Source organism: Chiloscyllium plagiosum, unplaced genomic scaffold (assembly GCF_037043375.1).
Source record: "Chiloscyllium plagiosum isolate Xiang-an unplaced genomic scaffold, Cpla_swu_hap1 HiC_scaffold_35, whole genome shotgun sequence".
NCBI lineage: Eukaryota > Metazoa > Chordata > Chondrichthyes > Orectolobiformes > Hemiscylliidae > Chiloscyllium > Chiloscyllium plagiosum.
In genome coordinates, this window is record NW_028270173.1 from 17,184,207 (window position 1) to 17,198,125 (window position 13,919).

Below are 13,919 nucleotides of genomic sequence, written 5' to 3' on the forward strand. Positions count from 1 at the left end.
CGTCCACCCCACACTTAAAAGAAAATTCCCCGAGCCTCACTCTGCTTTCTCCCATCGCTTAAGGCAGCTCCTTGCTCAGAAATGAGCTTCCTCCTTGCATCCAGACGGCACTTTTGGCTCCGTTAGCGGAGCCAGGTTTCAAGTCAATTGATGAGGGTTGGGGTGCAATTTTCTGCCTGTAATCTTCCCTTCCCATCCCCCCCCCCCCCCGCCCCCCGTTTGCCGCTCTCTTGAGTCGCACTGAGCCGGAGGGCCGAGAGTTCGAGTCTCAAACAACCCCCGCCCCGCAGAGACCTTGAGAGAGCGAGGGGATCCAGACCGGTGACCGAGCCGGTGCACACCCGCAGCAGCGCCGCACTGTCAGGGACGCCACGCCGAACGGCGAAAAGCCATGCAGTGGGTGGAGTTGGCGGCGATTGGGTGGGAGGGGAGGAGGTTGAAGTTGAGGGACACACACACACACACCCTACCCCCGGAGAGCAGTGTCGAGAGTGGGGCGCTGGAAAAGCACGGCGGGTCAGGCAGCATCCTGAGGAGAATGGACATTTCGAACATCAGCCCTTCATCAAGAAATCTCTGGGTGGGGGTTTCCTGGCTATTGGTGGGATCTTGCTGTGCATCAGTCCAGCTGCCTCGCAAGACTATTTCCGGGGAGTAAAGGTCTCAGAACTGAAAGGGGGCCACGTATCTTAACGTGTTACAATGAAACTTCGTCCTCGGTCCTACAGCGTAGGGAGTTACCGACTGGGTACATCTTGAAGAGAGGAACCAACCGTTACCTCATTTCACCTTCCTCCTTCCCTCCGCTCCGCCTCTCCCCTCCCTGTCTCGGTCCTGTCTTTGCTACCCCTCCTCTCTCTCTCTCTCTCTCTCTTTGTAAACACTGCCCGTTGGAAACGCTTTAATATCGAGTCACGTTTAAATCTCTGTCTCTCGGCGGCGTTATCACACAGTATCCATCCGTAAACGGAGCGGGATCCGGAGAGAGGGGACAAAGAAAGAGAGAGAGAGAGAGAGAGAGAATAAAGACAAAAATCGATAGAGAGAAAAAAGAATCGGGGGGAGACAAAAAAGGGGACTCTACAGATCCGATGTGAGGATTACTGTAACTATGAGTGAGTGAGTGCGTGGCGGAACATGAGGGAATTTGTGAGTCAAAGATTTTAGATTTGTCTGGGGGTCGGTGCGTGGTCAAGCGCCGATCACTCTTGGGGAAGAGGAGACATCAGATCAGATTATACATCGAAATCGCCCAATTGACAGGAGGCAGCCGTGAGGAGCGGGGCGGAAAAAAGTCACATTTGTTTTGAAATTTGAAAAAAGTGCGAGGGGTCCGGGACCCACACACGGTTCGAGCGGGAATCGGCCGGTGCTGGGTTAGTGCGGACTCCGAGAGAAGGCAAACGGGTTAAAAGGACGGGGGAGAGAGAGAGGGAGGAAGGGATTCTTAACCACAACCTTGTGGGTTCAAATCAAGTCGGGAATAAAGCGGTTAGGAACAGAGGGGGAATACAGGGAAAAGGATATAGCGGGAGGCGAGTTGGACTGGGGTAATTGTACTTTCATAACGGGCACAGAATTAGTTAGACAGGAGCGAGGGACAAGCAGAGACGATTTAGACCGGAATTTAGCAATTGAACCAAAAGTCGAACTCAGATTGATCTGCTGGTCTCCAGCTCCCGGGCAAAGGTACAGTTTCCACCGGGAGCCATGGCTCTGTTCGGGAAGTACACCCACGCTATCGTCAGGGGCATCCCGGCCGGAGTGGGAGTGAAGGACGGGGAGGACAGCGAGGGCTGCCGGCTGGACGCTGCGAAACTGCACCGCCAGCTCGGCGTCTACACCGGGATCCTGAGGCAGAAACTGGGCCTGCAGGTGATCGAGCTGCCGGCCAGCGAGCAGCCCGGGCTGCCCCTCAGCCTCTGTGTGGAGGACATTGTGGTGGTGCAAGGAGACACCGCTCTTCTGACCCGCCCCGCAGATCCGGACAGGAGGAAAGAGGTGAGAGACAAGGGAAAGAGAGAGAGAGAGAGAGACGATTCAGGAGGGACTCCCTCCCCCGTCTCCCTGGCTCTGCTTCCGCACTTTGCTGATGCCCGTTGTGTATCCCAAACCAAAACAGACCCCGAAACACACTCAACTACTCTCTTCACCCTTTGCCCACCCCCCAATTCCTCCACACACCTCAACTGGTTCTCCTTCCAAACTTTCCTCCCCTCCCCAATCTCTTCCCAAACTCCCCTCCCCAACCTCTCCCCTCCCCAACCTCTCCCCTCCCCAATCACCCCCAAAATGCACCCACCCAGTCTCCGCATCCCCAATTTCCCCCTAAAAATCTGATCCTTCCCAATTACCTCCAAAAATCTCCTCCCTCCCCAACCTCTGCCCAATCTCCTCCCAAACCCCTGCCCCAATCTCTCCACAAACTCTCGTCTCCCACAATATCCCCCCAACTTCCTTTGCCCCAAACTCCCCCCATCTCCCCTTCCGCCAAAGTCCCCCAAACATACCTCCCACCAAATCTCTCCCCTCCCCGAAAACTTTCCCCCAAACTCCTTCACCTCCCAAATTCTCCCCCTCCCTCCAAAGTATCCCCCTCCCCAAATTCTCTCCTCTCTCTTCTCCCAAACTCTCCCCATCTCTCTCAAATCTCCTCCCCTTTCCCAACCTCCCTTCATTTACCCTCACCATCCTTCCCAGTACTCCAACTCCCCCATTTATCCCACCCCTACTCCCACATACCCCACTCCCCCCATTTCTCCCCTCCCCAACTCCTCCCTCCCCCAATCACACCCACCAAACTAACCTCCGTACCCCCTCAACTACCCCTGTCTACCACTACCCATCCATTCTGCTCTAGGCTTTCATTTCCTACGTTTTTTACTTGATCTGTTCCTCACCCATCTTCCAGTCCCCCCTCTTTCTTTCTCCCTCCCTCCATCCCTTGCCACACAAGTAGCTCTGCTCCTGCAAAAGGTTAAACTGATTTGTTCTGACAGTCACTGAGGGCCAAGCCTGAGGCTTGGGTGATTTTGAAACATGACACATATTATTTTGTTAATACAGGGCGAGTCACTGGCTTCAAACTGTGATTCCCAACACCTGGCATGCTAGTTCTGTTTCGGGTGAACTATGTTTCTGGGATGTGCCATTTTGTCTCTTTTCACTCCAGCTGCTGGCTCGAGATATCTTTACAGTGTCATTGATCATTCCATTAGTTCAGCCAGGCAGGTATTATTTGTTTGTCTGTGTCTGAGTGAGAGAGAGAGTGTGTGTGTGAGAGAGAGAGAGAGAGACTGGACAACTGCTCTACTATGTAAAGCAACAAAGCTAAGCCTAATCCCAGTTTCTACTGTCAGCAACCTTTGTTAAACTGGATTTGGATCAGTGTAACACAGTGAGGAATATCTCCATGGGCTTGGCTGAGTGCAGAACACTTTTTATTTTGCCTTTCAGGCAATTCTTTTTTCAAAATCTCAAATGTAACAGCACAGAAGGTGGCTGTTTGGCCCATCACGTTTGTACTGGCTGTCCAACAGATCAATGCAAACTTGTCATTACCTAACATGCTTCCTGTGACCTTACATTTTCTTCATCCTCAATTGACTATGCCTCTGTCACACGCTTGGGTGGTAGGTTCCATTTGGAAAATGTTTATCTTCTGTCGACTTTGCTGCTTTTGACAATCATCTTCGGTCTGTACCCTCTGGTACTTTAACCATCCAATTATTATAACAATTTCCCCTCACCACTCTTCCAAGACCCTTCGCCTCATGATTTTACTCATCCTTGTCAAAGCTAGGAGCATAAGAAAATGCTGCTGTAGGAAAGATATTGGAGAAAGTGAGGACTGCAGATGCTGGAGATCAGAGTCAAAAAGTGTGGCGCTGGAAAAGCACAGCAGGTCAGGAAGCATCCGAGGAGCAGGAGAGTCGACATTTCGGACATAATTCCTTAATCAGGAATGTTGTTAAACTTGTAAAGGTGCAGAAAAGATTTGCAAGGATGTTGCTAGAGTTGGAGCAAAATGGGGAGGCTGAACAGGCTAGGGCTATTTTCAGCGTCAAAGGCTGAGGCGTGACCTTATAGAGGTTTATAAAATCATGAGATACACTGATAGAGTGAATGGCCAAGATCTTTTTCCCCAGAGTGGGAGAGTCCAGAACTGGAGGGCATAGGTTTAGCATGAGAGGGGCAAAGTTTAAAAGGGAACTAAAATGCAACCCTTTCATGCAGAGGGGGGTGCATGTATGGAATGAGCTGTCGGAGGGAGTGGTGGAACCTAGTGCAGTTATAATGTTTAAAAGGCATCTCAATGGGTACGTGCACAGGAAGGATTTAAAGGGATATGGGTTTAATGCTGGCAAAGGACTAGATTAATGGTGGCTCAGTGGTCAACACTGCTGCCTCACAACAACAGGGAACCAGGTTCAATTGCCTTGAGTGACTGTGTGGAGTTTATATGTTCTCCCCTGTGTCTGTGTGGATTTCCACTCGGTGCTGTGGTTCCTCCCACAGTTCAAAGATGCATTGGCCATGGTAAATTGCCCATAGTGTCCTGGGATGTAGAGGTTAGGTGGATTAGCCATGGAAAATGCAGAGTTACAGGGATAGGGTAGTAGGGTGACTCTAGTTAGGATGCTCTTCAGAGTCAGTATGGACTTGTTGGGTTGAAGGGCCTGTTTCCACACTGTTAGGATTCTATGATGATGATAAATTAATTTAAGATATTTGGTTGGCATGGATGAGTTGGACCAAAGGGTCTGTTTCCATGTTGTAAAACTCTCGGACTCTGAGTAGGCCATTCAGCCCATTGAGAATGTTCTGGCAATGCCTGTTATTCTACCCATTCCCATAATATTGAATGCTGCTGGTAATTAGAAATTTCTGAATTTCCCCTCGAATGTTTTGTTCCTCAAGGACGTTACTCCCAACTGCTCCCATCGATCTTTGTAATTGAAATTCCTCATCCGCTCTTGCGGATAAGCGATCTTTATCTAGTATCTCTCAGTTCTAGCACATCAGTCAGACATGAAGGACGGGCTTTCATGTTACTGAGCATGAGTGTGGTATTAGACTTGTGCAGTTATGACAGGTTTTCCTCATCCAGGCAATTCTGCAGTGTGCGATTCACTGAATTCCTGTCGTGTTCTGTCCCCCTCCACTGACCTTTCTCCCTGCTGATTCCCACAGGTGGCGACTTTCTATTGGGTGCGTGGGAGGACAGAGATGATTAGCTGGAAAATTTTTCAGGACTTGCAAAAGAAAAGGAATGTGCTTGTGCAGATGTTTGGTGTCCTGCCAGATGTAGCTGGGCAGGCTGCATAACACTGACAACCCTGGGGAACTCTTCTGGCTGTGAATAATTCCAGATCTTAACCAGTGCATGTGGCAACTTTTTGTTTTTAAAACCTTTTCTTTTGCTTTTGTCCATCCAACGGAGACGATGATAAATCTCAACGACTTTTCACGCTGTATAGCAGTAATAGAGCAAAAGTGAGGACTGCAGATGCTGGAAACCAGAGTTTGGATCAGAGTGGTGCTGGAAAAGCACAGCAGGTCAGGCAGCATCCGAGGAGTAGGAAAATCGACTTTTCAGGCAAAAGCCCTTCATCAGGAATAGAGGCAGGAAGCCTCGAGGGTGGAGAGATAAATGGAGGGGGAGGCGGGTGGGTGGGATGGAGGTAATAGGTCAGAGAGGAGGGTGGGGAAAGGTAGCAAAGAGTACAATAGGTGAATCGGGATGGGGATGATGGTGATACGTCAGAGAGGAGGGATGGTGGAGTGGATAGGTGGGAAGAGAGATTGGCAGGTAGGACAAGTCATAAAGATGGTGCTGAGCTGGAAGGTTGGAACTGAGGTAAGGTGGGGAGAGGGGAAATGAGGAAACTGGTGAAGTCCACATCGATGCCCTGGGGTTGAAGTGTTCCGAGGTGGAAGATGAGGCGTTCTTCCACCGCCACCACCTGACGCCTGAAGCAAGAACACCTTTATCTGCTGTGCTTTTCCAGCACCACTCTGATCTCAACCCTAGCAGTAATAGAGTGGAATTGGAATCATGTTTATTCAACATTACATCCCATCCATCCCACTCACATGGATTCCAGTTTAGTTGTCATTCCTCTGATTCACAATTGGTTGTTCAATTAACTAGCATCAATCTCCTGCGTGTTTTCCCCCCCATTCCCCCCCCCATATCCCTGAAATCCATTTATATCCAAATAATCATCCAATTCCCTTGAGAATGCCTCCGTTGAACCTGCCTCCACTACATTTCCAAGCAGTGCATTCCACATCCTAACTCCTCACTGTGTGAAAAAAGCTTTTTCTCATGTTACCCTTCCTTCGTTTGCGCATCACTTTAAATCAATGCCGTCTTGTTTCTGGAAAAGCTTTTAACCACCTGCACTGTCCAGCCCCCCCAATGTAAAGTGTTGCTTCACCTTCTTTTGAGGCAGATCTTTGTACCTGCTTACTTCAATCATCATGATCTTGAGTTCTCTGATCAGGGCACCTAGCAATGGTCAATAAATGTTGGCCCAGCCAATGATGTCCATATCAGAAGTAAATAAAAAACAAATGCATGAACCCACCTCCGTTGGTTACTACATTCTGGTGTGGGAGTCGAGCCCTGAGCTTCTTGCTATAGGCAGCTCACTGTGCCACAATCTCTCTTCCCTACCTTGTGCCCCTTCACTATTTATGCTTGAAGTCGCTTGCTGCAAAACGTTTTGTCATTCTTCTGAGCTGAACTCACTGAGCTAATTCAAAAACAGAAAGTGCTGGAAAAACTCAGCAAGTCTGGCAGCTTTTGTGGGGAGAGAGAACAGAGTGAAACATCTTTAGAATGTTCTGATGATGAGTCACTAGACCCGAAACGTACACTCTGCCTATCTCTCCTCAGATACTGCTGAGTTTCTGCAACATTTTCTGTTTTTATTTCAGATCTTCAGCACCTACAGGTCTTTGTTTTTATTTCACTAAACTAAAATGTTGAGTCAGCAAACAACTTCCATAACTGCTCTAGTTCCACTCTAGGGGACCCAGTTAGCTAAACATCTGTGCAAACGTCATGTTTTCATTACCACTGAATCATCAAATGGTTACCCCCCACAGAAGGAGACCATTCAGCCCATCGGCTTTGGGCCAGCTCTCTGCAAGAACAACTCAGCTACTTCCACAGAGCCTGCCCATTGGCATTTTAAACAATTTCCTCTTTTGATGATCGTTCTCTTTTGCAAGTTGTAATTGAACATCTTCTCTGCATTTCTTTTAAAATTAAGTTCTAATGCAGAGTTTTAAATAGAGTTTGTGTCCCTTTCTTTCAAGTAAAATGAAATATGCAAGCGAGCTGGTACATATTTGTGCTGCAGTGATTAGAGGGAAAGCAAGTGAGTGAAGTGGAGACCTCCAATCAATGTTATTCATGACCTTATTCATTGGTAGAGCAGGCTTGAGGGGCCAAATGGCCTACTCTTGCTCCTAATTTCTAAGTTTGCATGATTTGCTGCTATTGCCAACCAACAGATGAAACTTTTTGTTCAGTTGGAGGTAAACAATAACTTCTGAAAAACAGTTTGTACTCAAGTTTTTTTTTATTTTTATGATTAAAGCACAACAGGTTTCTGAGACAAACTGAATTTTCTTTTAAAATCATTTCAGGAATATAGGGGAGTATTTATTATACATTTCTATATCCAGAGAAATCCGTGTAGCTGGTAATCCAACCCTGCCCCCTCAAATTCTGGGTAATTGCGTCCACTCCATTTACCTTCTTGTCGTTTTTGTTTGAATATGCATTGACTTGGTTCAGTGGGGATTTGGAAGAGGCAGGTCAAATGGAGGTGTCACTTCATTTGTATATCAATTCCCACTTGACAATGTTCACAGTGCACTGATATCAGTGACATGCCTGTATGCAACTATGTGTATGAACAGACTGAGTTACATTGTTACATGTGGCGGCTGTGACACCAATGGTACGGAGGCAAGGCGTGCTGCTAAATGAAAGCATAACAGTTTTGAGAAGCTGCATTTGTGGGTATCTGTATCTTCAGAACAGAGTGATCGACTTATGTTACGATTAAAGTTTAGGGTTGATTGTAGAGGAGCAATGGTCTCCTCTTTCAGTCACACAATGCAGTATTGTGAACTTGATGTAGCTTACTAAAGTGCAATAGGATCATTACAGAGCTGGATCATAGGTGGGTGCAGACAAATGATGGTAATGTGGGATGGGAGGGAGTCGCTAAAAATGATTTTCTTCTCCCCATTACCTAGTTGATAAGCTGCAGGAATTTTGAATTAAGAAGCATATCGCCTCCGCGTAGTTTGTATCTGAATGCAGTTAAAGTTCCACTAGTGTGTTATCAGCTTACATAACATGGAGCCACATCAGCACATGTTGAAGCAATTCAGCAGGAATTTGGTGGAGAATTGATGCTAAGGAGCTGCTTAAAGGAGGAGCATGAGTTTTGGATGTTGCAGGACAGGGTGAGGTTGATTGCATTTGGTGGCATTACCTTGGTCACCAATGGTGGATCGATGAAATTACTGATGCTTAGAGATGTTGGAGGGGTGTGGTGCTGGAGAAGGCTATGAGATATGTGAAGGAGTGAGGCCATGGTGCAATCTGAAAAATCGTAACATGCGTTTCAAAATTTCGTGTTGCTGGACTGGTAGCTGGTTGTGATGAGTGAGTACAGGGGTGGACTCTGGGGTCTGGGACAGGGAGGGTTGAGTTGAGAGCGGCAAAGTAATTTGGCAACATTTATATAGTTTCCACTTTGAAGGTCAGTTGATTTCTTGTTGACTGTTTGGATTGTGCTGATTTGTACGGAGTGTGCTGGACTTGTCAGTGATGGATAAAAGAAACTAACAGACTGCCCGTCATTTCAATCACTCTTTAAAAATCAATCTATTGCACATTCACGCTCCTCATTGGCTGTTACATGACATCTGCTTCTCAGACACTACAGCTTTTGAAGAATGTAGGATGCTATTCTACATAAAAAGACATTTCAATGAATGCTGTTTTCTGAAGGTTGGTAAGGAGCTATTATCATTGGTATAGTTATAGAAGTAGGTTCATTCAACCCATTGTTCAATTAGATCATACAGACCTCTGTGTTCAATCAATCTAACTGTCTTGGTGTTCTCTGTAATCCTTACTACTCTTTGCCTAGTGAGGGTCAAAGTGCAAAGTTCACAAGCATACTTTGACTGGCAGGGGTCACTATATGTTATTAAGGAGCCTGGACTAACAGGGGTAATTGAGGATTTAAAGTCATGACCTTTTTGATTCTGTGACAGCTAATGGTCTTGCATTAGAGGTTTCCTGCTTTTTAAGCTTGAATATCTTTTTATTAAGTTCACTCCTGGGATGTGGGCATCGCTGACTGCTTAGCATCTATTGCCAGTTCCTAGTTGCCCTTGAGAAAGTAGTAATAACCTGCCTTCTTAAACCGCTGCAGTCCATGTGCTGTAGGACTACTTTGGGCATTTGTGTTTTTAGATTTTGTGAATGCCTCTCTGATCCTGTTAGCTTTTGTCCAACAACAAAAGAAAGCTTGCAATATAAAACTGCTTGTCACTGAATCAATGCAATAAATTGAACAGAACAATAGAAGTTTTTGATCTTCATTCAGATGTGCCCAGTTTGAGCTTAATATCTGCAAGCTAATTTCAGTAGCTGGTTGTCACCTTGGTCAAGATTGCAAATAGCGCCAATTTGGAGAGAATTTGTTGAACCGTTCTTAGAAAATACAGAACAAACATCAATAAAATTGATATCATCGTAATTTAATAAATCTGAGACCAGCAGATGGTGCTAGCCAAGGGTCATGGGGATGGGTCATACAGCCAAGGTGGGTAAAGATTGCCATTACTCAAGAAAGGTGGAAAAGGCTTGAAGGGCTGAATGACCTACTGCTGTTCCTCAGAGCTTGGATGCCCACTGGTTAACTTGACTCATTCTTATAACTGCCTGCAGTTTTTCATTTTTCTGATCTTGTCTTGGTTTGTCATCGGGGTGTGTGTGTGTAATTTGCAAATGTGGATGCTTTGTTTGGAATGGTGCTCCTTAGGCGTGGCTTCTGCAGAATATCTCTGTGGTTGGATATTCTGGCATTATTAATGAAACGAGTGTTTGATGAGCAGAATGACTCACTTGAGAATGGGAGGAGCAGTGTGCAAACACACTGACATGGCAAAATGCCCAGGTTTGTGTCCGTAGACATTGTTGAAGGCAAATGGGCCTGGACAGAAAAGGCAAATACAGCTATGGGGCGGAGGTATCCACTTTTGAGACATCATTCCCGCTCTAGCACAGGGCCAGCAGTTTTAATCACCAGAAATAGCTGATTGTTCGGGTAGGATTATTAAGAACAGCGGAGCCCCAAGGAAGCTAAAATATGGAGCAAAACTGCAAGATTGTCACTAATCATGCGTTCAGGAGATATTTCCTCACCTACGATGTAGAAATTGCTACCAAACAGCGTGGTGTTAAGTCAACAGTGTGATTATTGGTATAGAAGAAGGCTATTTGGCCCATCCATCCCTGCTATCTGTAGACCATCACGCTCATTTCCCCAGCTCTAATTCCCTAACCTAGCAAATTTATTTGTTTCCATGCCCAACCAATTTCCATTGAATTGATGGTGGGTTACGTGCTTCGGAGAGGAAAGTCAATGCACTCAAAGGGGAAAAGAGTAAGTCGATGGAATTGACGGTGCAGCGTAGGTTCCTTGGGCCAGATGCCTGTGTGTGTTCTGTTAACTTAGTAGTGAGAAGATGAAGGGAAGCTTTGCATTTCACAATCTGTCAATAGGAAAGGAAGACAGCGCAAAAGGGTTTCATTGTATGCAGTCCTGTGAGAGATTCAGGGAGCCACTCTGTCCTCTCGCTGTGACAAGTCTTGAATGAAAGCTTTTCATTTCACTTGTGCCTGAATAATGCAATTCCGCCTGAAATTGTTTCTCTTGCAAGATCGGAGTTGATGGCAGACGCACTCCCATAAAGACGACTTTGTGTATACTCAAGGGTCTGCCTTTTTCTTCCTCCACCCAGTGCAGCTTCTTATTATTTCACTGTCGTTCAGTGCCTGGCTCAGATCCAGAATTGGTTAAGCAGAAGATTGGAATTTTGAGTGTATGGACTGGGCATTTGTGCCTGCAGCAGAAATCGGTTTGACCTCAGACCACCCAGTTCATTTGGGGCGCACCAGTGGAAATTCAACTTCTACCTCTAATCTAAGCAGCTAAAAAAAAGTGGTCAGGTAGTCTTGACACCTAGGAAGCTGTTCGGCATTGTTGGAACAGGATGGAAAAGTGGGTCATGAGACAATATTCTATCCAATGACATGTTTAAAGGCCAGGCAGCGAGGACACAGATGTACCCCTTTTTTTGTTTAAGAGGGTTGACATTTGGAAGAATTAAAAACCATCGGTTCAGGCATGAGATTCCTGTTTAAGGCTTAAATCTCCATCTCCTGTGGCGTAATGTGGATTTATGAGCCCATGACGGATCCTGCAGAAGGAATTTTCATGTGGTGTTGCACAGAAGATTTACAGCATGAGAGCAGACCACTTGACTCGTCTGGTCCATGCCAATGTTCGCATTGTCACCCCACATTATCTCCACTTATCAACATGTTCCTTCTATTTCTGTCTCCCTCCTGTGCTCCCCCCGAAACGTGTCTATATTATTCAGCTCAAATGTTCCACATGGTTGCAATTCCATTTGTGAGGGCTGGTTGTGTCTATATTTAATAGCGACGTCCTTGGTCTACCCCGCCCCTTCCCTCTCTCTCCCGCCCCCCGAGTGAAAATACCTTCCTGTACAACCCGTTCAAAATTTGAAGGAACAACATCTGGCTGCCCATTCACCTCCCTCCTGAGAGGAGAACTGAAGTCTTTATTGATTTGGTTTGAACTTTTACCTTGACCTCTGTGATCTCGGCAAGTGTTTGGTGGAAGGGTTTGTGTGGAGTGTTGGAAGACTGACAAGTTGGAAATGCTCAGCATCTGGTTGCAAAAAAAACATTCTTGAGAGCCAGCATCCTCTTTTCCTGCTGAAATGGGGCCTACATTTGGACAGATTCCTGTTGAATTAATGCTCTACCCTGTGGAAATCCTCACAAAATCTTTCTTTCTCTTTTAAAGATTCTGAAAACGCCTTTTCCAGTATTTTGTTTTTTAGCCTGCAAAGCAGCGCAAACATCTTTAATGAAATTTATTAAATTTAATTCAATGTACTTTTGAAATCTTAGTTACCGACTGACCTTCTGGAAATCCTGTCAGCAATTAGACCAGGAAACAACAAATATGTTTCCTCATCTCCCTACAGCAAGACAGAAAATTCCAGTGACTGAGTTTTCTAATAGTGCCTTGTCTGTCCACGATTTTTCATTTTAACTCAACGTCCCCTTGCAGAGGGGACAGAAAAATACAATGACAAACAGTTTGCTTTGTGATTTGAGACCATTCAATAAACCAGACTGAGAAACTAGTACAATGCTGTAGAGCCAGATGCACTGGTCACTGTGCCAATCATACTGCAATCAGAATGGTGTTATTAAATGGGAAAGAGTGCAAAAAAACATTACTGAGACTGGAGGGTTTGAGTTATAAGGAGGGGCTGATAGGCTGGGGCTATTTTCTCAGCAGTGTTGGAGGCTGAGGGTTGACATTATAGAGGCTTATACAATCATAAGGGGCATGATAGGGTGAATAGCCAAGGTCTTTTCCCCAGGGTAGGGAAGTCCAAAGCTAGAGGGTATAAGTTAAGAATGAGAGGGGAAAGATTTAAAAGGGACCTAGACTTAAGAGGGTGCTGCGTGTATGGGATGCGAGAGGAAGTGTTAGGGATAGGTACAGTTACAACATTTAAAAGACATTTGGACATGTACATGAATAGGAAGGGTTCAGAGGGATAGTCAGGGGTGGCACAGTGCCTTTACCAAGGTTCAGTCCCTCATTTGGGCAACTGTCTGTGTGGAGTTTGCACGTTCTCCCCACGTCCATGTGGGTTTTCGCCGGGTGCTCAGGTTTCCTCCCACAGTCCAGAGACGTGCAGTTTAGCTGGATTGGCCATGCTAAATTGTCCGTAGTATCCAGGGATGTGAAGGCTAGGTGGATTAGCTATGAAAAATGCGGACTCATGGGGATAAGGTAGAGTGCTGGGTGGGATGCTCTTCAGAGAGTCTGTGCAGATTCAATGGGCCGAATGGCCTGTTTCTGTTCGGTATGGATTCTATGGATATGGGGCAAATGGGACTACTTCGGTTTAGGAAGTAGTCAGCATGGACGAGTTGAGCCGAGAGAACTGTTTCTGTGCAGTTTGACTCTACAGTCAAGGTGCTGTTGCAATGTAGCACCGTGGAAGTGTGCATTACGCTATCAGTCTGTGTGCAGTAAGTGTTACCGTGATGTTATATATAGCTGATGCCGAGACAGAGTCACTATTTTCCCAGGGTCTAACAAACTAACTATAAAAATATGTGTGGTGAGAGCGTTTGTGCTGCTGAGGTTGGTATGGTGCCTGCAGGATTTGTAGGATAGTTTATTGAGAATGTGAGAGTGAAAATGTGCAGTTGATATATAAAAAGAGAACAATTCACATTGTTAAAATAATAGGGACTGGAAACAGTTCAGAAAAGGTTCACGAGATTCAGTCTAGAGGGTAGAAGATATGGTGGCTCAGTGGTTAGTGCTGCTACCTCCCAATACTAGGTACCTGGGTTCAATTCCACCTTTGGGCAACTGGATGGAGTTTGCACATTTTTGTCTGTATGGGTTCCCTCTGGGTGCTCTGGTTTCTTCCCACCGTCCAAAGATGGCAGGTTAAGTGGATTAGCCATGGGAAATGCAGGGTTATCGGGAATGGTGTGATGCTAATCGAGGTGGACTTGATGGACCAAA

At 46.1% G+C, this 13,919-nt stretch overlaps 1 protein-coding gene across 1 annotated transcript in view; it reads left to right on the forward strand.

The window, feature by feature from the left end:
• The first annotated feature begins 782 nt into the window (after window positions 1-782).
• LOC122541415 (N(G),N(G)-dimethylarginine dimethylaminohydrolase 1-like) overlaps window positions 783-13,919 on the forward strand; it is a 78,521-nt gene continuing 65,384 nt past the window's right edge. Inside the window, exon 1 of the mRNA XM_043678173.2 lies at window positions 783-2,001. Within this exon, the coding sequence (XP_043534108.1) occupies window positions 1,711-2,001 (291 nt within the window). The 5' untranslated portion in view covers window positions 783-1,710. The remainder of the gene's footprint in view (window positions 2,002-13,919) is intronic.